We start from the raw sequence: 24,930 nt of genomic DNA, 5'->3' as shown, positions 1-24,930 counted from the left end.
GAAGAGGGTAGGAATTACAGTGGGTGGAGGCCCAAGAGCAAAATTTACAGTTGCTTTAAAGGGGACATATTAAAAAAAACAAAACTTACATTAATATTTCACACTGGAGCCCACCAACCAAGTCAGAAAACATGGGGTAAAAAGAGGCCATTTTGATTTTGTGCTTCATCTTCTGTTCAGTGGGTGCACATTAGGCACATTAGGATTGTCCCAATCACAAAATGACAAACAAATCAAAACAACGTACGTGCACCAAATAAAAACGGAGAAAACAAGAATGGAGAGAAAACAGCTAATAAAAAAAAAACCTTCTGCTCCTCACTGCTGTGCGCTCGGGGGCGGGGTGAACAGTGAGTGGCTCATTATCCTAGGAACAGGCGCTTAAAAGTCACTTTTGAACAAAGTGGAGGGCTATGTACCCTTTAATGTTTATTAATAAAACACTGGCCCCAAACAGAACCATATTCCAAGAGTGTATCGACATCTCACGGCATGTGCTGTTATTAATCTATACAGGAGTGCCGCACAATGCCATTCTGTGCTGAGGCCTGGAGGGCTGAGACTGAAATGCCTGAAAGGCAGTATTGATCTGTGATGGCCCGCACTAAGTGGGCTGTTGACCGTTTGCCAGAGCGGATCCAGAAAAAAAAAAAACCCACACTATTCTAATGTGCAGTGGGTCTCTCATGGAGCCCTCGGCCCTGCCCCGCCGCGTGAGCTTAGATGCTGGAGATAAGGCCCCTCTGGCCGCCTAAAAGCTTTTATTCAAAACTTCCTCTGCCCTGGCTTTTAGTGGAGCTGTGCTGTGAGGAGCGAGTTGTTTTCTTTAGGAGGCCGCTGGCTGTTCGCTTACTGAGTGCTATTCAGCCCGTCAGGTGCTCTGAGCTTCATAACACCCTGATCTTTCCTTCTCCGTCTCTCACAGGTACACACACCCAAACGAAGGCCCAGAAAGCGGCCTGTGTCCTCCGGCCAATTGCGCCAATTATTAGAGCGAGTGGCACGTCTTAAAATTGAGTTTCTTTTCCACACGGTGTAATATTTATATTAGGGCTTGTGAGCTGGGGCTTAGAGAGCCAATGCTAAATAAATAAACGGGGGAGCGGCGGGGGTGGCCTGCTTTTTTCTTTTTTGGGCGTGCAGGCCAGCAGTGCCTCTGTTTATGTATACATCTCCTTCACAGACCTGGACTCTTGACAGCCTATAATCGCCTGCTCCTGCAGGAACGCACTGCAGCTGGAGAGAATGAAAGAAAGAAATACAGAGAGAGCGAGAGATGTATGGCAAAGGAGGGGGAGCTGGAAAGCAGAGATGAGGAGGTGTAAAGAAGGGTTTAGGAGAACAGTATGAGAGAAGAACAAAGAGGTGGGAGAGGATCAACAGAAAAGGGATGGCAAGAAGTGTCTGATGATAAGCTAATGGTATTCTAATCTATCTTCATTGTCCTAGGTTCAATATTGTATTTATGCTCCTGGGCTCCCCCTACTGTTGCAGAGTGTAGTTCGCTTTTACAGCACTTTCCTGAAATCAAAGGACAGGAGGAGAGAATGGAGGTGGCTTTGTATTTACATATGACGCTTTTCCACTGCAACCTGGAACCTGGTAGAATATCAACTATAATGGCTCCCCACAGGAACCACGGGCTTTGGAATACACAACATGTTGTTGTTTGGAATTGAACACATCTTCACATATCAGTTCAGACAGATCTGAAGAGGTATTCACTTCCTTGTTGCACTGTCCAGCTCTCCCTGGATTCGTTTGTCAGCCAACTCTTCAAAATCCTTTACAAAAATAGTGCTCAGCGCTGATCTCCCTGTTCGAGTTCACACAATGCTTTTGAAGCTATTTACATTTTAGGGGAATACTACTACTAGCACCTAGTGCTGCTGTAGAGATTTGGCGCTGACTGTCTTTCATGTCCTTAATCTGGACTCTGCAAAGGGGTGCTGGAGGTTCCCACTCTTGTCCTAATCTCAGCTGTTGAAAGAGTGGCCACTGAACTGGCCTCAATCAATCCCGGGAGCTGCTCCGACACAAAAGCCAATCTGAGAGAGGGACAAGCACTTGAGCTGGATTCACTCTCTGCAGTGGGCCTCTGGCTCTGAAGGGGCTCTGAAGGACCAGTGCCGTCTAATCAGAGACCTGACGACCAAAAGGTCAATGAGTACCCCCCTTTTGAGAGCAGGGGAGCCTGACAACTGTGTAAACAGACCGAACACAGCAGCCTCTCCTGCTCAGTATCACTAAGTTTGTGTGTGTGTGTGTGTGTGTGTGTGCGTGTGAGTGTGTGTGTGGGGGGGTATTTGTACAGAATTTGTATGAGTTGGACTGGGCATTAGAAGTAACCTGACTGCTTCAAAACTGTGAGCCTGTTGAAAATCATAGATAAGAGATAAGAACACTAATCTAAGACAAATAATCTGTTAACATTGTAACAACATTTTAAGGCGGCAAGGTCACTTATTTTTTAAGTGTTGGTCAAAGCTGATTAACACACTCTGCCCTTTCACAAGGGGCACGCTAGTCCTTTAGCAACTAAAGGACAAAGGCCAGAACAGCGCAGGGAAACCCACCCTGAGCCAAGGAAAGAGACGAAAACGCATCAACACACTCACACATGCAAGAAATGCACACTGATGATTCACTTTTGTCAGTTTTACGGCCTCTTCCTACTGCTCCCACTTGTGTAGAATATACAGCCTCGTTCTCTTGAGCCTCTTATAAAACTGACTTGAATGTGACGGGTTTTAAAAAAGAATGAATCAATCATAGGATTCAGAAGCACTCACATGGTTCTCCAGCGATAACAAAAACATTCACTATAATTCAGGGCTGTTACACGTGTACGCAGGGATTTGTTTATTTATTTAGTTTTAAAATCCTGTCCAGACAAACACCGCACAATCTCAGTCCACCTGAAACTGTAAGAACACGTGTGTGTGCCTTTCAATGTGCAGCTGAGGCAGTTCACCCAACAAAAGCGATGTCCTCGACAAACTAAATTTCTCTCACCTGCATTTTGTGGAGAAAAATGCACACACTCTGACAAAAAAGGGAGACAATGGGGGACAGTCTTTGTTACAAGTCAACAACTAAAAAGTCTAGAAACAGAGAACAGAGGAGGTCTGTGGAAAGGCCCGTCGATGCTTCTGCGTCTAATATCCGTCGTAAGCAATGTGTAGGAACCGTGTATCTGCCAGCTCTACGCCGCAGCCTGATGCGCACCTCCCCAAGAAATATCACTACACGTTGCCATGACACAGACCGCAACAACCGTGATTGGTCAAGACTGGAACAATACAGACCTCTACAAAAAACAAAATCAAACAAACAACTGGGCACTTTTGTCTGGAGAAAAGTGCCAGTGTTTATTTCCTGGCAGTGTATGCATAATGGGGTGGCACGGTGGTGCAGCAGGTAGTGTCGCAGTCACACAGCTCCAGGCACCTGGAGGTTGTGGGTTTGATTCCCGCTCCGGGTGACTGTCTGTGAGGAGTTGGTGTGTTCTCCCTGTGTCTGCATGGGTTTCCTCCTGGTGCTCCGGTTTCCTCCCACAGTCCAAAAACACACATTGGTAGGTGGATTGGCGACTCAAAAGTGTTCGTAGGTGTGAGTGTGTGAGTGAATGTGTGTGTGTGTCTGTGTTGCCCTGTGAAGGACTGGCGCCCCCTCCAGGGTGTATTCCCACCTTGCGCCCAATGATTCCAGGTAGGCTCTGGACCCACCACGACCCTGAACTGGATAAGGGTTACAGATAATGAATGAATGCATAATACACTCTTTCTCAAACAGCACCTGACTGTCTACATAGTGCATTTCAAATAGTGAAAACTAGTACTACTCCCCAGAGAAGGCACTAAATTTTAGTATAGAAAGTTATTTTATGACGTACATTCTGCACTACGTAGGGTGGGAGAGATTATCTGAGATTCAGCACTATATTTATGGCAGTGTAACCGTAGTGTGGCACAGACCTGAGTTATGCTTCTGCGTCAAATGTGTGTGCAAGCTACAGTGAAGACTCCACATTTATTTGACACAAAGACATAAAGCAGCATTCAAAAATGAACTGTTAACTTTTACTGCATACCTTCTCTTTTCCTGCTATTAGAAGATGAAACGATTTGTGATTTCATGAAAACTGCTTTTGCTGTTATTGTCTGTGCTGGTTCAGCTTTTGAAAAGATAAAATAAGATTTAACCCTTCTGGAACAGATGCTAAGTTGGACATTAACGGCTTCACTCAAGTGTGAAATAATGCAATTCCGTCATAACAGCGTATCAAAATGAGATGAATAACTCTCATCTTAAAACGACTTCTGAGAGCTAACGGAATAATGTGTAGCTTCACAGCTGTCTTGACCACACTGCTTAGTTACTGGATTCCTTACAGCGTTTCTGACGCTAAAGACTACCTCAGAAATCAACACAGAAAGCCATGTGTCAGTCAGAAGGTAATAACAGGCCCTGAGACATAGAGAATGGAAAAAGGCCAGAATGTGTAATTGAAAAATCACTGCTCGCTGACAGTTAAGACATGCTATGTGTTTAACTGGTATTAAGCAGATGCCACTTATTCTAATGGGTATTTTGGTACGTGGCAGAGAAACAGCACCAGGGCCTGCTTTATTCATTGCCTTACCACCCACAAAGAGCTAATGCGTGTACCATGACTCCAGCATCCTACATTCAGCCTTGCGCTTATGGGCAGATTATGGAGTTGCTAAACCGCAGTCGTTATTTTTCTTTTCTGACGGACAGGGAAGGCCTTCTGAATTTGCCCAGCGTTAAACGTAAGCTTTCACAACGTGAGGGATTAGATGTGACAAACAGATGGACAGGCCCAGGAATGGATCCAGTGTTCATTTGTGCAGACATTATAATATCATCCCATTCTCCTTAGATTGATTTTGTAAATAACACCTCCCACTCACTTTTCTCAGAGGTAGAGAATTTATTCCAGAGTCAATATTATGAATCTCAAACAAAGGCTGGAACAGCCCTGGAGGTGTGTAGAGCTGCTGGCTTTGCGCTGTCTGAGAGGTCAAGCCTTTGATACTTTACTGCTTGGCTCCTAGATTAACCCTTAACTTGGCTGTGATCAGACTAACGACAGGCTGGAGGTTAATGGGACATTACAGCCAGAGGTACCTAGCCGCTAGTTCAAAACGACAGTGTTGCTGTCTGCAGGACAGACACTGATTATCAGACCAAGACGAGAAGGCCTAGTAACTCAAGTGCTGATGGTTTCCTACTTCTTCCCAGACGCTGCATGGTCGCAGACCAACTTATGGAGTTTTCCACGGCATGGTATCTGCTCTGCTTGGCTCTACTTGATTTTTGCCACCAGGTACATGGCTTGTTTTCCATGAGGAACCATGAGAAAGCAGGTACCAGGTAACAAACAGCCGAGGAGGTAGCGTGCAGTGGAAAAGTGCCATTAGAGTAAAGCTCTGTGGAAGCTGGTGAATCGAGGACAGAGGTCAGACTTATGCACTGAACTGCACATCCACTGTGCTCAAACATGGAGGAAACTTGAGACCTCAAAGGATGCCCCAAAAGACAAGTACTGTTTCTGAGGTCCAGCAGAGCTAGACCAAATATTAATGCACTGGTAAATGATGTTTTCATGGGCCCGTGTGACTGTGCAATAACAGACTTCTCAAACATTGATGGACTGAGGTCACTGTCTGAACAAATATTCCTAATCAACCAATTCAAACAGAATAAATCAATGTATAAGGCACGCAACCTTGGGTTTATTAAGTTACGGAATTAATAATATGTTATGTAAGGATCTATCTCATCCAATTCAACTCCCACTAAAACTGTGCCAAAATTGGAATGAAGTCAATACTAGGGAAGTGTGTGTGATACAAGGGGCTTCCTAAGCCACACCCAGGGTCTTTTGTGGTGATTTTAATGGCTTGAAATGGCTTGTTGTTGTTGGAGCCTCTAGGCTTGGCATAAATATATATATATTTTTCAGTCTTGGCTTGTTAGGATTGTGGAGGTAAGCTCTGTACAAAGTCCAACAAAGAGCTGAAGCCAGTGAAACGGCCAAATAAAATCTCCTCTATGTTGTTTTAGTATTCTACTATGCACTCATTAATACCCCTTGTGTCGCCTTCCAAACCTGAAGTCATGATTCCTCCAGTAACGGGAAGTTTCATAAGGCAATGAGCATTTCAACCCTCATTACTGTCTAGTAATAATGCTTAGAGATACTTCAGACTAAGCGGAGGGGCAAAAGGACTTGGGCAACTATGATAAGTAGGAGACAAGGTAAATGTAGTGTTGAACAAATTAGCCACATGTTTTTACGATCAGGATTTATTTTCGTTGGACTCTTGCTGGGGAACCGTCTCCTGAAATGTGAAAGAAGGGAAATCCATCCTTGCAAACCTGTGGTGGATGGTGGTTAACTGAAAAATGAAGCTCTTTTGCTATCCTAACAAACTCCTGACAGGTCTCAGGCGTTGTGGTGGCTAACATCTGAGAATGGGTTTTCTCGGTTAACTCCAAAATTCCACCGAGCCGTTTGCCAGTGCATGGAAAAGGGAGAATTCCCAATAATTTTTCAGAGATTATTAACGGTGTTCCATGGCAGTGAAAATACAGAAAACATCCAAGGTATGAGCTAGACTCTGAACGCCACTAAATTAGTTATGCCGAGTGAGAAATTGGACCTTGTCAATTTGTACGAAGGAAAAGATGAAGGAACCGTGGGCCCATATTCCCGCAAGACTATTCCGACTCCCACTGCATTGTCCTCACCCCAGTACGTCATATCTGTTTTCCTCCAGAGGTGCAAGGCAGAGAAGCAGGCGCAGATAGCATCTCGACACAATGCCAATGCTAACCAGAGATGCATTCCTTCTCTGGTCAATAAAGAGGCTGGACTGAAGAACCTGTGCCATGCCTGAATCCCAATGAAAGGCAGACAGAGTTCCAGAAATCCAAAGCAAAACTTGTGAGCACTTGCAAAAGCCTCATTGCAAAGAATGAATAGACTGAATGATGCTTCAGTAATATTTATCAGAAATGGTGACAGGCGAAAACGCACCTTTACAGTTTGATCCACAGAGATTTCACAGGCAGTTGAAAGCTAAAGATGATAAAATGGTTTGGCTTTGTTCAGCGGACAAAAAAAAACCCCAGGTCAAGCACAAGTGAGGATCTGCAGCGAGATGCCACAACGTGATAAAGTGAAAGTGCACGGTGGAAAAGAGGCTGGATTTAAAACTAAACTCACCGCCATGTCAGACTTTACCTAGGCAAGATTTCAAACGAGAGCCCACCTACAGAGACCTTGCCTTAACAGCATTTTCAAGAAACCAGTAGAAAGCCCAAAATTAATTAGTGTATTGGATTTCCAGGAAGAGCAAAATATCAAATGTCATTCCCATTTTTTACTTTACTAGAAACGACACAGTAAAAAGTTCACGGCTGTGCCAGCTCGGTTTAAGGTCAAGTAGTAATAAAGGATTTTTCTCCTGTAGACAAAAGGGGAAAGAGATAAATTATTATGGCTACAGGAAAACTTCCAGAGCACAGGGTCCACATACAACTGTTCATCTACAGGCCACAGTCGTAAATAACCTTTAAAAGTCACGGCTATAACTGCACGCTGTAAAAGCAAGCTTTCATTTTACATAAATTACTTCTCACTCAAAGCTCACTGCCACAAATGTGGAATCTTCTGAGGTAAATGATGCTTCTCAGCTTTCAGTCCGTTTCAGTAATATCTCCAAGTAGGGGATATCTTACTATTACTTCCATTACAAGCAGAAACACTGATTATGTTTTTGCAGAATTTACCGATATAATACATAACATAATTCAGATATAAAAGTACAGTAAAAAATGTTCTTTTGTGTCTATTTCCTTTTTTCAGTAATGGTTTCTTGGAGGCTACACATCCTTTCAGATCCATAGCCTGAAATATCCTAAAATTCATGAAAATGAGAGTTTTGACCTGGACGCCAGTACTATGGAAATGCATTTGAAAAGTTCAGCAAAAAAGTAAAAAAAAAAAGTAAAAAAGTAATTGTGCTTCTTAGGGTTAATATGTGTTCCCATCATGCAGATGTGTGTGTGTGTGTACAGCAGCCATAAATGTGAGAAGGCTTGCTTAAGTAAACCAAAGCCCTGTGAGCTTGTGGTGGCTGAGGATGCTTTTTAAGTCTTTGAAGGATTACATATCTCTGGCACACACACACACTGTCTCTCACACACACATATCTCTAGTACTGCCAACCCAAGCAGAGTGAAATATAGAGTTCAGGAGATGGAACTGTGGCTTTGGTGTTACGGAAAGCAATGGAGGGAGGAGCACAGCATCCAGCAAAAATAAAAATGGCTATAGATTGATATGTGTGAGACTTTTAGGTGTGTGTGTGTGTGTGTGTGTGTGTCATCTTGTGTGATCATTCCCGGGCCAGGACTATGTTTTAATTAGCTTTAATCTCAGCATTAGATCTGCCGAGTCAGGCTTATGGTGGCAACAGTGGTAACTGCACTAACGCTGATGGACAGAAATTCCATACGCACTCAGGAAGCTGCCTTTGGCTCCTCATATTCTCTCTCTCTCTCTCTCTCTCTCTCTCTCTCTCTCTCTATGGTGTGTGTGTGCACGCATATGCTTATTTGTTTCTCCATTACTGCAGGTAAGTGAAAATTAATAACTATTAAGTCTTAATGTGATTTAATTTTAAAAGGTTTTATTTAATTAAATTATTTCGTAAATAAACAGTAAACAGCTGTACATTTGTTGTGGAATCTCATACAGAGTGAGGTGCAAAAAATGTTATTAAATTTAAAAAGCAGTTTAAAGTGATCAGAGAAAATAAAGGAAAGTTTATACGGACAGTAAAAATTATTTCATTTTCAAGAAAATAAATAAATAAAATTAAATAAATAAATAAACAAAAAAGAAAACAGAACTGTGTATTGTACAAATACTGACACTGAATGTTGATTTTAAAAGAAAACCAGGGTTTTTTCCAGATAAATGTTTTCCAACTACGATTTTTCAAAGTTGTTTTTTTTTATGCAGTTCTCGATATCAGTTTTCAGTTTTGTTTAGATGTTAACTCGACTCCCTGCCTATGGCCCTGATTCAAAGCAGAGAGAATCATTTTAAACAATCGTCCATTCTCATGATTCACTGTGCCAGAGGTGAGCTGCGGAAAGCTGATGCAGGCCTGAAACAATGCAAATTACCGAGCACAATAACATTAGAGATTCTTACATTCGCAGGGAGCAACCGTCTTCTCCTTGTCTGAAAAAACAGGGCAGACTGTTCTCATTAGTAAGGGCACTGCGCTGGGTCCAGATTGCCTTGTTCTGCTGTTGTTTTTCTACAAAGCCATGTCAACATGCTCTCAGCTCTCACAGCATCTCATTATTAATCAGACCTTATGTAACATCGCCAACAATATGTTCATAATCTTTGTCTGTGCTCCCTTTATCTCATTAAAATCTTCCCCGAGAGTGGTTCTCCATGTTGGTCGTAGTAAAGTGAATGCAGCTCTGTTTGCCTCTGTTGTCTTTCTCAGAACGAAAGTCAGAGACTGCCTTTATTGTTGGATGCACTGCGGAGGAGCAAGGTTCAGAACGCAATATTGGAATAAATGAAGTATATAAAATTCATTAATGTTTTTTAAAATGTTTAGACATCCTCAACCCTACAATTAACTTAGCTTTGGCTGTTAGTAATGTACAGAAACCAAGTGTAAAAACACCACATGCCCATGATGTCGCAGTAACCTCCAATTAACAAAACAATATCTTAAATGTGCCTCAGCTCTTTTGCAAAATAAAGTGAGAGGTGTGTGTGTGTGTGTGTGTGTGTAGGTGGGGGGGGGGTATAAAACTGGGTGAAAAGGTCTTTGCCATGTAAACAGGCCATAAACAGCTTCAGGAGCAGGGAGGCATAAATCATTGGGGTTGTGTTATCACGCTGCCTTTCCCTCACAGCTATTCTGCCCCCGGTGGCTCGAGACTTAAAAGGGTCTGCATAATCACTCTTCTTCCCCCGAATCATAAGAAGGCCACTAATAACTAGATATGCAATTCTCCACCCTCTTTCATAGGGGCTCAACTGTTTGGAAGCACAGTGGAAGTTAGCCAGAGGCAAAAATATAAAACCCTATTCCAGGTGCGTACAGCTACAGCTCTGGGTGGCGCAGGGGTCAGAGTGCATAGCTGAACTGGGTTAGACTCCTTCCATTTATCAAAGGAAATGTCGAGGCATGCTAGTGCGGCGTACTTTCACTTTTACCATAAGTAGGAGGTGGGTTGGGTTAGAGTTAGCTGGAATGTCAAAATGGATCCCAACTGCCTTCCCTAGTGAAGGACGTAGGTCATGAACCTCTAGGTGTACCTTCAACACCCAAATACTGCAACCAAACTTTGGTCGGTTAGTTGGTTTCCTCCCCTCCCTCAAATGTGAAGTAGTGCAGTTTCTACAGTGCAGTGCCTGGAGGAGTAACAACAGAGGCTCTATTCTCCTTATTACATGTCAGTGAAGCATTACAATGATTTTGAAGGTAGCAATGATATTAAGTGTTGCTTTAACAGTGTAGTAGCCATTATTTCACCACCTACACTTTGCACTAGATATGGAGGAAGGCGACGCTTGAGATTCAGTTTTGATAATCACAGCCAAACTCGGTGTCTGGTGAGTTGATACATTTTTGCCACATCGCCCCAGTAGATTAGTGATGGGACTGATCAGGGGGTAATGAGAGTGCTGCGACTCTGTGACCTCTTTGACACCTTCAGGGCACCCCCTCAGCACCATGTTGCCACCTTGGCGCTGTCAGCGGTGCGAGTGTTTCCAGGCAATGGCTGTCCGTACGCCACCCTCGTAAACGGTTTCACAGTCATTCACACGACGATAAATCACAGTGACACAAAACACCTTCCCTCGCGGAGTGTGGTGCGCTCCAGCCACTTTTCAGCGCCACTCTGGACCCCTTTAGAGTCTGATGGGTTTTAAGGCAACACATAATGGGAAGGCAGTTTGGTGTGTGTATGTGTAAAACACTTGTTTTAACATCTGCACCTGATTTATGTGACAAGCTTGTTCTACGCAGTTTTAAAGCATCTTTCATTTGGCCTTTTCTTTTTTAAACTGTGGCGTCTAAATAAATGATTAACAACTAATTGACTGCTTCTCAGGAAGTGCCCATCAAAAATATCTTTTAACATTTTTAATAGTAACTTTCCATTTTCAAATTTCATGATTCAAGTTTTGTTGATGTCTATTAACATCAAACAGGTGACACTCACCCATTCACTCACAGCTGTGGACAGTTTTACACACTCACCCAGTCACTCACAGCTGTGGGCAGTTTCACACACTCACCCATTCACTCACAACTGTGGACAGTTTTAAACACTCACCCAGTCACTCAAATACTCACACCTGCAGACGATTTCACAAAATGACACTCACTGACACACTCACGCCTGTGGACATTTTGCTTTGTGGACTTACTACCTTTTGTTTTTCGATTGTGGGGAGAACCCTGTGCTCACGGAAACCCATTCTGGCGCAGAGAGAACACAACGCAATCCTCACAGACCGTGACCTGAGGTGGGGATTGAATCAACAACCTCAGGATGCTGATCCTATGAAGAGCAGATTTTGCATAAAAATATAATTCAACAGTTTTCCAAATTACTGAAACACACCCGTCCAAAGCTTTGAGGATGGGATACAGGCATTACAACAAGGAGAACACACCTGTATGTTTCTGACATTGTTCCCCAATGTATAATCACAAAAATGATATATTTGATGTTACTGAAAATAAAAAAAATAAAAAAGCTCAATTATATTAGACATATACTAAAGAACTTTTAACAAATCACAGGACTGAATTCACGCAGTCATCGAAGTGTTCAAGCATCAAAAAAGATCACCATCAAATACCAAAATGGCTGCTGTGACCCACCAACTGACAAGTCAAACTCTTTTCCCCTACACAACACATTTCGGCCCCCAGCCCTGCCAAAGCTAACCAAACTTCGAGCTTAGTGCCTCTTTCGAGCCGAGATACCAAAGGGAATTTAATTGTGTGTGAAGAGAATAAAACTTCCAAACGTAAACACTGAGGCTTACAACTGTAGTCGCAATTACACGGCCGCAAATATTTGAATCTGTGGTTTTCGACTAAGGAGTTTGTGATGGGCCGAGCAGCTGCGGCGCTAAACTCACAGTCGAGTGTGCCCAGAACGACTCCGAAGAGCAGCATTCAGTAATATGTAAACAGATCATTTCATGTTAGTGAAGAGAGAGAGAAAAAAAAGCCTAAACAAAACAGAGGCACAGCAGGGCTCAAATGAATCCAAGTATCTGCGCAGGTACCTGTATTGAGTTACTGTGATCTGTGCCACGGCTTTAAACGCTTCCACATGTTCCTCACGGGATACAGTTCTTTCGCCATCAAAGTGCATGTAAATTAAAATAGCTAACAGTTTTAGTGGGTAAAAAGTTATGAATGAAATTATTGTCAGTGCAGAAACTTGTCGATGTTACCATTTTTCGGCTTGTGTTTGCAATCACACAACAGAACACATTCAAAGGAGATGTGTTGTTAATATGTTATAAAGTATGAGATGAAACAAAACAGCTGTGCAAGTTAAGGAACTTTAAAGAACAAAGGGCAAGAGTAATGCACTGTTGCTACAATTACACACCTGGCTTTTACAATGAAAAAAAAAAAAAGTATTGAATGGGTTAGTTCCCCAGCGATGTAAGGTCATGTACAGCAAGTAATATGTTTCTAATAAAGATTATTTAGGGTTTGCTATGCTTTTCCACCTAACTTCATACTGAACTGGCTGTAGACTTTACCCCAGGGCTGTGGGTTGTGTAGGTTTGAGCATGTGACTACACCCTTCGCATACTGAGGCTGTGATAGCACTGAATCAATAAGGCATTCTATTAATGGGGCTTTCCCACTGCCTGGTTCCTATTCTATTAAAAAAAAAAATCACCAAGCTACTTCATAGACCACATATGTGTTTATCAGACTTACAACAGCAGCTCGTAAAATTACACCGTTGTCTTTTAAAGAGGTTAAAATGCTCCTTGGATCGGTGACCGCCGAAAGAATCCAGCGAGAGCTGGACAGTGCAACAAAGGAAGAAAAAAACAGAGCTGTGTTCAGTCCCAAACAAAAACAATACGCGAATACACAATGAGTTAACAATGCTTAACGTAACGTAAGCCATTGCTGCGGTTTCCAAAGCCTGTTACTCTTAGAGAGTGTGTTTGCGATGTCATTGGCTACATTTGGGAGGGAGCTATTTATACAACACCAAACACTACCTAATCATATTTATTTTCATGGATAATTCATAAAGGAATGATAAATTCAGAAATGTGCTTCTCTGTGTGCTACTTACTCTTCAACACCACAAACACATAAGGCTGTTGTCCATTAAAAGTACAGACAGTGTTTGAAGAGACATCTTCAAAGGTTAACGTTTAGGTGCATTTCGTTCTCTTCTCCTGAGGGAAGTTTGTTTTCAAAATAGAACTGTTTTAAATAGAGTAACATGCCCAAATACTGGAGTTAAAATGGGTTTTATGAAATCAACTTAAAAATGAATAAAATGTGGTACAATGATGTTCCCAAATGGGGAATACCATTCCCATGGTATTAGGACATACCACTGAGGGTCCCACCACTGTGACAGTTTTTCAGAGAGTATACAGCCCTACATTAATTAAAAAACGATAAAAACTACCATAAGTGAATAAAATAATAATAATTAACAAAAAATCTGAATTGCATAATCGTGTAGGCTTTGACCGCAAGCCGGATAACTGCGGTTCTACTCTGTGCACATTCGGGTGACATTCCAGATCCGTTCTCCCAGACGGAGAGATCTGTGAGAGTGGGTGACACTGAGACTCAGCTCAGAATAGAGGCTGAATCTGACCACAGTGGGGTTTTCGGGGCTGCTGACAATCTTCAGAATGCATCATCAGTCAAATTCCAACTCAGAATAGCTCTGAATACCAAACAAATTCCATATTTCATAGAACCACATATTCCGATTATTTAAAATGGGGTAAACAGTCAGAGGCTCATCCTTGCTCTCTGTGTCAAATATGTGTCGATCAAGGATGAGAGGCGAACTGCAAGTATGTGGAATGAGATTTCATCCACAGTTCACTCCAGTGGTGAGTGTGGTATCTGTAGACTGGGCTCAGTTTTCATAGAGACAGAACAGAAAGCCTGACACTATCTGTGTGGTGCTCTGTGTCATGGCTTGGGCCCGATTGCTGTATGCTGCTAAATCTAGAAATAAGCACAAAAATAAATATCATTTAAGAACCATATCAAAAGACGTTGTCATGGTCAATAGAAAATAAAAAAACGTTCACAAAGCCTTAAATATATAAATATTTCTGCACCAAAGATGAAGCTTTACAGCTTTCGTTGCAGTTTTATTGGTAGCTGTCATGTAGCTCTGTTATATATTTATCTTTTACCACTAAAGCTTGCTCAGGGCTACGTCTGGATGTATTTTCACTTTGTAATCTGAAGTATGGTATTAATTTGGCTTAGTTTAAGAAGAAAGGGATTCGCCTTTACATTATGAACCACATTTAAAAAATACATTAAATAAAGTAACGTTAAAATGGCCCCATGTTATTATTCAAGCTTCTGCTGCTTGGGGGTTAGCGCTGAGTAAAGAAGTCACAGTCTAAAACAACATACGAGAAATCTATATTTGTATTTAAAGAAACTATTTGACAGGGACGATACGCATTCGTTTTTTCAGCAGCAAAACACGATAGGAAAATAATATTAAAATAAACCCAAACACAAATCCATATTGTAATGATTTTATGTACCCTGATGAGTTTGCTGAACCATTTCTGGAATCCCTCTTAGTGGTGGCCCAATTTTGTTATTTGTTATTATCCAGTGACATGTTTTTCTAATCAATATTTCATTAAATTGTGCTGAAGATGGAACTGGACACGAACCCATGTGACGACTGGAGGCAATATGAAGAAAGCAGGAACCAAAATTTGTTCCTCAAAAGTACTTTTGTGAAAGCAAGATGTGTTTTGTGGTTTCAGTTTTTAACCTAACGTTATATTAAGGAGTATTTACTGAAAGAGGTTTTTGAACAATATGCTAATGCACGTGCAATAAGTATCTTTTGTGACTCCTGTTTCAGTATATTAGGTCCTGTGATAGCTTTTCATTGATATATTGCTTATAAATGAGCTGAGAGTAGGTATTATAGTCGGTAATCTGAAACCTCTATGGTTGATGTTTCCAATAAAATGGCCACCAAATGTATATGGCCTAGCCCCAGCAGAAAGAATGAAAAATAGAGGGACATATCCGGATGCCAGGCTCCAGGGCAAGTGGGGGGAGATCACTTTCCCTCACCTCTCGCTACCCAAAGCCTTGTAAAGAATTCCCCACTGGAGAAAGCCATGAAATGTAGTCCTTGTTAGGCCTGCGGAGCGCCGGGCTGGGACTGCCCTATTAGCCTCGTCTCTGCTTTCACTCACACACTTCCTGTAGCCATCGAGCTCAGCAGACTGTGAAGCTCTGCGGCTACTGCCACATCTCATGCACACACACATAGGCACAGATGCCCACTTGTGCTGGAGTACCCTGGATTTACCCACATGCCACCATATAAAGACATACACAGTCGTGGTCACTAAGAGGCTTCCATTTTTGAAATCTATATGGTATGTCCTTGAATAGGGACAGTTACAAGTCTAAATGTAACACCAGTCATATTACAGAGGTTACGGAATAAAATGATTAAATGTGGAATAAGCCTGAAAACAGAAGTGTTTATCTAATTATTTAGCTTTATGTAACTGCTAAAAGGATATAAATGTATATCTGTATATGTAACTGAGTTCATTTCTTTAAAGCCATTAACACATTTTTATTAGTTGTCACTATGAACTATACACAGAGGTGAACTGAGGTTCTCTGCTGTAGCTACCAGACATCGCCGCCATGAGGGAGCCAGCTTTCCTCAGTATAAAACACTGTATATAATCAACACAACACACGCCACTCTGTAAAAGTGTGTAATAATGTACTAAATAATACACTCAAATCATTTATTCATTTATGCTATATTTTTAAAGACTAAAATAAGTGAAAAAATTTTGTGCTGTATATCTTTCCTCAGATATTAGCCTGACACAGTGGACTGTTTATCTAGATTAACTGGCAGCTGACAGCATCCAAATGATGCTCTTTTCTGGTAATTAATTTATTTTTTTAAGAATCACTGGATGATTTAAGGTATATTCATGCTACACTTTTAGAAAGCAACAGAGGCAGTAACTTGACGTATCCTTGTAGTATAACTGTATGTAGGAGTAAATGGCTATAGATTGTGTCATTCAGTGTTTCAGCGCTATACTGTCAAAAATAAAAATGATTTCCTCTATAGACGTGTTCTGTAAATTGTTGAAGTTCTGAAAGTCTATTTTGATGACATTCATTGTGTATGTTCTTCTGTCTGTAACTAAATTCACTTACTTTTAACAAGAAAATCTGGACTTTAGGGCAACAGAGTGGTTGGTTACTTTTAAAAAATGCTGAAAGTTGTAAAAACACACTTACATTTAAAATGCACTAAAAAAATTCCATTTCCATCTCTCCTTGCTTATTCCACCCTCCTCCATTCCTCTCCTCCTCTCTTGTCCCTAGCTCAGATAAGTGTACTACACTTTCCTCAGAGTATGCACTGCCGTAACAGACTAAATTGAGCACTTGTTACCCATTACCTAAACACACATGCTTATCAGAGTCTTACTAAATCACATTATCACATGAATCTGACTGAGAGGATAACTGACCTCATTGGTCACCTCTGATTGCGTGAAAAGTCATCTGTGGGTCAGATAATCTTCTCTTCACACACAATCCTTCTTTCAGGATCTTTCCTTCATATCACTTCATCTTTCACATGCGAGTAGTCATTCAGCCTTTATTATTTCTCTGTTTTTGTTTAATACGGTGAAACGAGGCTCAGTGATTGGTTGGTAATAAAATTCCACATACATTTATCTACATTATTTTGCTGTCATTTTACAGCCAAATATTCCAAATTTGTTCAAATGTCAGCAAACAAGAATAAAGGGCAGAAATATAAAGCATGATTTACATTTGATTTGCATTTGAGTGTTTTGGCCAAAAATAAAAGTACATTCTTGTTGGAGATCAGTGTGCTATGTGCTGAAAGACTTGAGGTTTTCTTTTTTCTTTGTCACTGTCCAAAAACAAAAACATGCACTCCAAAATAGTAATATTAGAGGAGAAATGGAAAAATCCTTCTTAACTTTCAATGGAAGTCAATGTAATAACATTTAATACCAAGTAAATTTGGAGCATTTCTATTGGTCCATTCATCATGAAATGTTCACACAATGTGTAGGACAGCTACTGTCTTCGAATGATGTAGTAAACTAAAAATCCACAATAATGACGATACATGTTTGGAACTGGAAAGCGATGACTTACTTCCATTTTATTATGATCAATATTACATCAAATAACCTGCATATTCACTCCACTAGTTTCATAATACGCCACTCTGAATGATTTTGCAAACTTCAGTATGTGTAAAGTGTCCCCATTTGTATTATAGCTAACATTTGCCGTGTAATTTAAAAACAGAGTCACCAAACTTGATGTCCTCCACAGTCCTACACTCAACCCCTTGACTATTTAAAATGGCTATACGTCAATGTACACAGGACAATATCTAGGGTGACCAGCCAGAGATCCAATCATGTTTGTGAATGCCATTTTCTTTATCTCTCACCACTGGGTGTCAACAGCCTGAGTAATGTGACAAAGAGCCCTAATCACTTCACTGAAGAGGTGTTAACAATATCTGGCCCTGACAAGATTCATTCAGACGAGCCAAATGTTTGCCAGCGCTTGCTTATGTACACAGCTTTGGACACCGAGTGACACTCTAGCCTCTCGGTCAGATTCCTCCCATGGCCTTCTAATCAGAGGGATCTAACCTCGGTGATGGGTGTTTAGTTACGATGGAATGGCTAACATCGTCACCCAGACATTCCACATTGTCTTTCACCTGGCATATGTAAACACGCCGGTTGTAGAGGAGGAGGGGTGGGTGGTTCTTTATCTTATCAGTATTTTGTTTCTGGAGAAGTAAACAGATGCTGGGCAGATGCTCCTGCTGGCATGGTGACCGCAGTTTGAGACTGGGAAAAGCCCAGAGACACAGCCATGTTGATTTTCATGCTTTATGCGTAGAACTTCAAACCAGGGACTGGAGAAGTGGACAAGTACGGCTCTAAGGTCTTAGGTCAAATCCCTGGCGCCCTGAGTCTGGATCATGAATGTTCACCAGTCTTGGCCTGACCGAGCCTCCTCTTCACTGAAAGAACTAGCCACCACTGATTAGGAGACTGTCTTTAACCTCTTATACCTTTAGAGCATGTGGACCTTATGTAACTATACTTTACTCAGGTAATCATGGTTTTAGCTTTCCTGTTACCTTCAAAGGTTTCTTTCCTCTGGGCCAATTGGACCCCAACATATAAAACCTCCAGAAAATGATTGGAATTAAAAATTGTTACTTACGTTATTTCATTAGAGACCAAAAGCAGAGGGATTCCTCATATTATTGGGGTCATTATATCAAACTGACCCCAAACTACACTGAAGTGTACAACATTTTAATAAAAAATTTAAATGTTAATTTGTATCCTATTTTGCCATTTAATGTCAGTACCTTTGAATGAGGTCAAACTGACCCCCGCGATAACAGAAAGGACTAAAGCTAAGCATTAAAATCCGCTCAAATGCTTCAGCAGAAAAGGACAAACTAGTCATCATCATGCAAACCGCCAACTCGCTGCAATTTCAACATAAGTCTATTTCGCTAAAATAAGCGAATATGGGGGAAATTTGTTTGGAATGTCCACAAAGTGCTTCTCAATGTCCTCTAAATATATTGCAGTGGAGAGCAGCTGCTGCACTGGGCAGCAAGTGTTTTCACTTCAGCCAATTTATTACAGCAACATTATGCAGTGTGCCATCTCAGACTCAACTGACTTCATCTTTCTCTCAGGGCATTTGCAGACGGCGCTCTTCTAAACCTTGATTTTTCTGCATGAGTGTGTGTGTGTTGGTGCATGCTCTACACAGCATCAATAACAGTAACAGTGAAGTCATGCCTTTGGGGAAGTGAGGAACCTTCTAACATGCTTTAAAAGCCTTTTACCCACAGCTAACTATACACAGCTACAGCTGTGGTGCAGTGCCCAGGCTTTAGTAGTGGGAAACCATGGTGGATGTAGCACTATTTGGGCTGAATTAGTCTTACTGGGGGAACTCGTGTGATGTAGTTTGTCAATATAGGTTAATATATGATATAAAACAGGAAAATAGGATATACGTCTGGATTTATTTAGCAAAAACGTTTGCTCTTTCTATAAACGTTCTTTATTCCTCATTAGCAACGCAACCGGAAGCAGCCTGGTCATGAAGCACACCAAGAGGCACATATAAATAATAAATATTTATTATATAAATAACCGTATGATACCATATGTATGAACTTGAGAATGTAAACAAGACTGTGTAATATGTTTGAATGCTTGTGTGTATGAATTACAATATATGAATGAAATATTTTACAGACTGTCCTCTCTGTGTCTGGGGCGTACATTGTCGTACATTCGTTTACCGTAATGACATGAGGGTATGCGCCTGTGTGCTGTGTTGGTGTGTCAGACTGCTTATTCTGCCAACAACGCATTCTAGTTTTCACATTTTTTCAAGCCTTCATATGGGTAAAGGGAAGTAAGTTTACAGCTCAGAACTTCAGAATTTTTGTTTTTGTTTTTAATTTATCTTATTACTTTTGTATGGTATACTGAGCGGCACGGTGGCTCAGCAGGTGGTGTTGCAGTCACACAGCTCCAGGGTCTGCGTGGGTTTCCTCCGGGTGACTGTCTGTGAGGAGTTTGGTGTGTTCTCCCTGTGTCTGCGTGGGTTTCCTCTGGGTGAGTGTCTGTGAGGAGTGTGGTGTGTTCTCCCTGTGTCTGCGTGGGTTTCCTCCGGGTGACTGTCTGTGAGGAGTGTGGTGTGTTCTCCCTGTGTTTGTGTGGGTTTCCTCTGGGTGACTGCCTGTGAGGAGTTTGGTGTGTTCTCCCTGTGTCTGCGTGAGTTTCCTCTGGGTGAGTGTCTGTGAGGAGTGTAGTGTGTTCTCCCTGTGTCTGCGTGGGTTTCCTCTGGGTGACTGTCTGTGAGGAGTGTGGTGTGTTCTCCCTGTGTCTGTGTGTGTTTCCTCTGGGTGACTGTCTGTGAGGAGTGTGGTGTGTTCTCCCTGTGTCTGTGTGGGTTTCCTCTGGGTGACTGTCTGTGAGGAGTGTGGTGTGTTCTCCCTGTGTCTGTGTGTGTTTCCTCTGGGTGACTGTCTGTGAGGAGTGTGGTGTGTTCTCCCTGTGTCTGTGTGTGTTTCCTCCGGGTGACTGTCTGTGAGGAGTGTGGTGTGTTCTCCCTGTGTCTGCGTGGGTTTCCTCCGGGTGACTGTCTGTGAGGAGTGTGGTGTGTTCTCCCTGTGTCTGCGTGGGTTTCCTGTGGGTGACTGTCTGTGAGGAGTGTGGTGTGTTCTCCCTGTGTCTGCGTGGGTTTCCTCCGGGTGACTATCTGTGAGGAGTGTGGTGTCTTCTCCCTGTGTCTGCATGGGTTTCCTGTGGGTGATTGTCTGTGAGGAGTGTGGTGTGTTATCACTGTGTCCGAGTGGGTTTCCTCCAGGTGCTCCGGTTTCATCCCACGGTCCAAAAACACACACTGGTCGGTGGATTGGTGACTCAAAAGTGTTCGTAGGTGTGAGTGTATGTTGCCCTGTGAAGGACTTCAGCCCCCTGCCTTGTGCCCAGTGATTCCGATTAGGCTCCAGACCCACCGCGACCCTGAACTGGTTAAGTGTTTACAGACAATGGATGGATGTTTTATACTAATGAAAATTTGGTGTATTGTTTAACTTTTTAGAAAAAAACATTTTTAAAAAACAGATACAAAATTTAAACTGCAAATATAGAGATTTTTATTTTTATTTTTTGCCGTATCACCCAGCCCTATTATGTAGCCACGTAAACAACAATATAAACAACATCACAACTGCACTCATAGCAGTTTTTGGTTATTAATCCTGTAGTCTAGAGGAGAACAGAAGATCATTCCCTTCTTTGTTACTACCACCAGTCTTGTATAAAGTCAGTTCTTGTAAGTAATCGCTGAAATAGTGCTTTGCCAGTAAAACTAATCCAGCTCAAATAGAGCCCTTTATCAGGCACCGACTTCCTCCATCTACCCTGGCCACATGGACTCTAAGGAGTTCAGAGGGTCCCTGGATTTTACAATGCACCAAGCTTCCAGTCTGGCGCTAAATGAAGCAGACAATGCAGCAATAAACAGATCACAGGAGTCTCTAAGTGGTCCGCCTGCTGCTCGGATCACTGCTAGACCTGGTCAGAGAGCCACTGCTCTGATTATTAGTCGCTCTCTCTGGAAATGGCGGTTCGGCGTCGACACACTAAGCCCTCTCCTGGACGCACGAGTGCCGCCCTTGCAATGAAAAGAATTTGAGTCATTTTTCCTAAGTAGCTATAATCAGATTTAGAGCTCATTTCATGTAATGCTGGCTCCAGCAGTGATGTACAGGTGACCTCACACTGAACTGACGATGATGTCAAGTTGGAAAATGTACTGGATGAAAGCTTAGGCTGTACTGAATTAGCTTGTTTCAAATATTAACAGAAATTCCAAATAATGTACACAACCAAATCAGAATATCATGACCACCTCCTTGTTTCTACACTCACCGTCCATTCTCTCAGCTCTACTGACCAGACAGGAGCACTCTGTGGTTATACATTCAAAAACTGTAGTCTGCCTGTTTCTCTGCATACTTTATTACCCCATTTCACCCGTTTTTTCAAAGGTCAGGACCCCCACAGAGCAGGTATGGTGGTAGGTTGGTGTGTGTTGTGCTGGCACGAGTGGATCAGTCACAGTAGGGCTGCTGGAGTTTTTATTAAAAATGGAGCGTATAGTCTGGACATCAACAGAGGCTCTGTTAGTCACTGAAGCATCAGAGTTGTTTTGAAGCTGCAATCTATAGCCGTGCTTTAAACAATAGAAAGGGGATTTTAGTTTGGAGGAGGACTGACATCTAAAAACACTTTCTATTCACTTTTTAATTCCCTCTTTTTCTCAGATCAAAAACCCACCTCCTAAAATGTCTTAATCCTACAAAAGTTATACTCCCCCCACCCAGTTTTTACTGTACACGTCTACAAAAGGGAGCAAATGCAGACGAATCCATCCCCGTCACCATATAATCTCACTTAATCTGTGTGATGTGACCACAGGTCTTTTCTTTCTTTTTCTTTTTTACTTCAGCAGCAGTGTTTGCATCTGGGCTGAGAGCTACTTTCTGAAGAACACACTCCAACACTCAGAATCCGCAGGTGGATGGATGTTCCTGTTCCTTTTGATGTATGAAATCACAGGTGCAGCTGTAGTGCATTTCAAAACTCCCAGCGCCACAACAGCTCGGGGCAGAGCCAGTGCCGTGGTGAATTCACTTCCCCTCGATAAGTTCCAACAGAATTTAAAATAGTGTCTAAACCATAGCACAAACTGTAAGGCGTCGCTTATGGCTTCAGTCTAATGTTAATAATAAGAAGCAACAGGCTAGATGCATACTCAAGTAGCTCAAAGCTAAATCTGAGACTAAAGAGACCACTGGAGAAGCACTCACCTGCTCCGAAAGCGAAGAAGAAGCTCTTATCTGGGTGCTCCTCCAGCAGAGCTTTGACCCTCTTGCCCATCCTCTCGTTGCGCTTGTAGATGAGCTCCTGACGGAAGTAACTGTCGATCTCCTGAGCCGTGATCTGCTCGCTGGGGGGAAGCGTGACGTTGTTGAAGTTGGGGACCTGAAAGGATCAAGAAAATGATGATGAAGGAAGCTGCTGCATCAAGCTGAACTCTGTGGTCATATTTTTCGTCTACATTTCATCACAGAACAATGGGGTCAAGTGGGTGGTTTGAGGCGCTTTGCTGCAACATCCTCTACTCTTCCAGGTCTTAGACAAGATGTTGTACATTTCTGTGAGGATCTGATGGCACTGGAACATGAGTGAAGTCAGGTACTGATGGTGGATAATAATCAGACATGAAACAGTTAGCGGTTTTATGGCAAACCGGAGGAAAATGTCTGACGGTTTATTGCCATTCCAAATGTACTTATTATTAAAAACAACAGCATCAACTGCCACAGTGACTGGGCAAACTATGGGCTTATGTAGCTGATGCGCATACTCCTGGAAGTCATTTCATTTCATTTTTAACCACAAACAAGTCTTCTCCTTACAAAAAAGAAAAATAAATAAATAAAATAAAGCTGCAGCTTACGTTCTGGCACTTCATTATCAGAGTTAGGGCAATATAACTTGTTACAGTGCTTTATTTGTGAAGTTCTCAGTCTTGTTCCACCTTAAACATTGCTCGGTAAGATTCTGCTGCTCTTGTAAGCTCTATTACTATTCATCCATCCATTGTCTGTAACCCTTATCCAGTTCAGGGTCATGGAGGGTCCAGAGCCTACCCAGAATCACTGTGCACAAGGCAGGAACATACCCTGGAGGGGGCGCCAGTCCTTCACAGGGCAACACACACTCAAACATTCACTCACACACTCAGACCTACGGAGTCTTTTGAGTCGCCAATCCACCTACCAACGTGTGTTTTTGGAGTGTGGGAGGAAACTGGAGCACCCGGAGGAAACCCACACAGACACAGAGAGAACACACCACACTCCTCACAGACAGTCACCCGGAGGAAACCCACGCAGACACAGGGAGAACACACCACACTCCTCACAGTCACCCGGAGGAAACCCACACAGACACAGGGAGAACACACCACACTCCTCACAGACAGTCACCCGGAGGAAACCCACGCAGACACAGGGAGAACACACCACACTCCTCACAGTCACCCGGAGGAAACCCACGCAGACACAGGAAGAACACACCAAACTCCTCACAGACAGTCATCCGGAGGAAACCCACACAGACACAGGGAGGCCACACCACACTCCTCACAGACAGTCACCCGGAGGAAACCCACACAGACACAGGGACACCACACCACACTCCTCACAGACAGTCACCCGGAGGACACCCATGCAGACACTGAGAGAACACACCACACTCCTCACAGACAGTCACCAGGAGTGAGACTCGAACCCACAACCTCCAGGACCCTGCAGCTGTGTGACTGTGACACTACCTGCTGCACCAACATTATTCCCATTCATTTAAGTTTAATTTAGTTTGACCTTTATTTAAAGGAATGCACTGTGCAGCTATTTTTTTGTAATTTTAGTTGCTGTGTCTGTACTTTTTGAACATGGCAGCACATTTTAACAATACCACAACAATACTGAGAACCGTGATAATTCTTAACGTTTTCTAATCATTACTTGTGTATAGTGCTGATGTGCTGGGGTTTGTTTACCTGGGAAGTGTCATGGTTGAATATAAAGGAGTTCAGGTCTCCACAGTTGTAGTGCTTGATGAGGTCCTCGGTGGTGTAGGGAACCTGCAGACTTCCCGCTCGAAGACTTTCCTGCTGAAGCAGGGTCTGATTCAGGGCGAAAATCACCTACAACCGACAGTAAAAGTGAACAGATTAATACATTTTGCTCCGCTGTGTTTTCTCCTTCCCGTGTTTATGGAATTTCATTGATGTCGTAAAGTTGGAAGTTTTTGTTGTTTTACATGAGATATATCTTGATTGGAGCCTCAAATAAGCAGTAGCAGTAAACAGTAAATAGTAGAAATAATAATAA

At 42.4% G+C, this 24,930-nt stretch overlaps 1 protein-coding gene across 1 annotated transcript in view; it reads right to left on the bottom strand.

The window, feature by feature from the left end:
- The window catches only part of trabd2a (TraB domain containing 2A), a 74,624-nt gene that overhangs the window by 14,887 nt on the left and 34,807 nt on the right, over window positions 1-24,930 (bottom strand). The window contains exons 3-4 of the mRNA XM_066660696.1: window positions 24,597-24,743; window positions 22,837-23,011 (exon numbers count right to left, since the gene is read on the bottom strand). Coding sequence (XP_066516793.1) covers window positions 22,837-23,011; window positions 24,597-24,743 — 322 coding nt within the window. The remainder of the gene's footprint in view (window positions 1-22,836; window positions 23,012-24,596; window positions 24,744-24,930) is intronic.

Source organism: Hoplias malabaricus, chromosome 2, assembly GCF_029633855.1.
Source record: "Hoplias malabaricus isolate fHopMal1 chromosome 2, fHopMal1.hap1, whole genome shotgun sequence".
Classification (NCBI taxonomy): Eukaryota; Metazoa; Chordata; class Actinopteri; order Characiformes; family Erythrinidae; genus Hoplias; species Hoplias malabaricus.
Note: the sequence above shows the minus strand (reverse complement) of the source record. Positions and strands in the feature narration are given on the sequence as shown.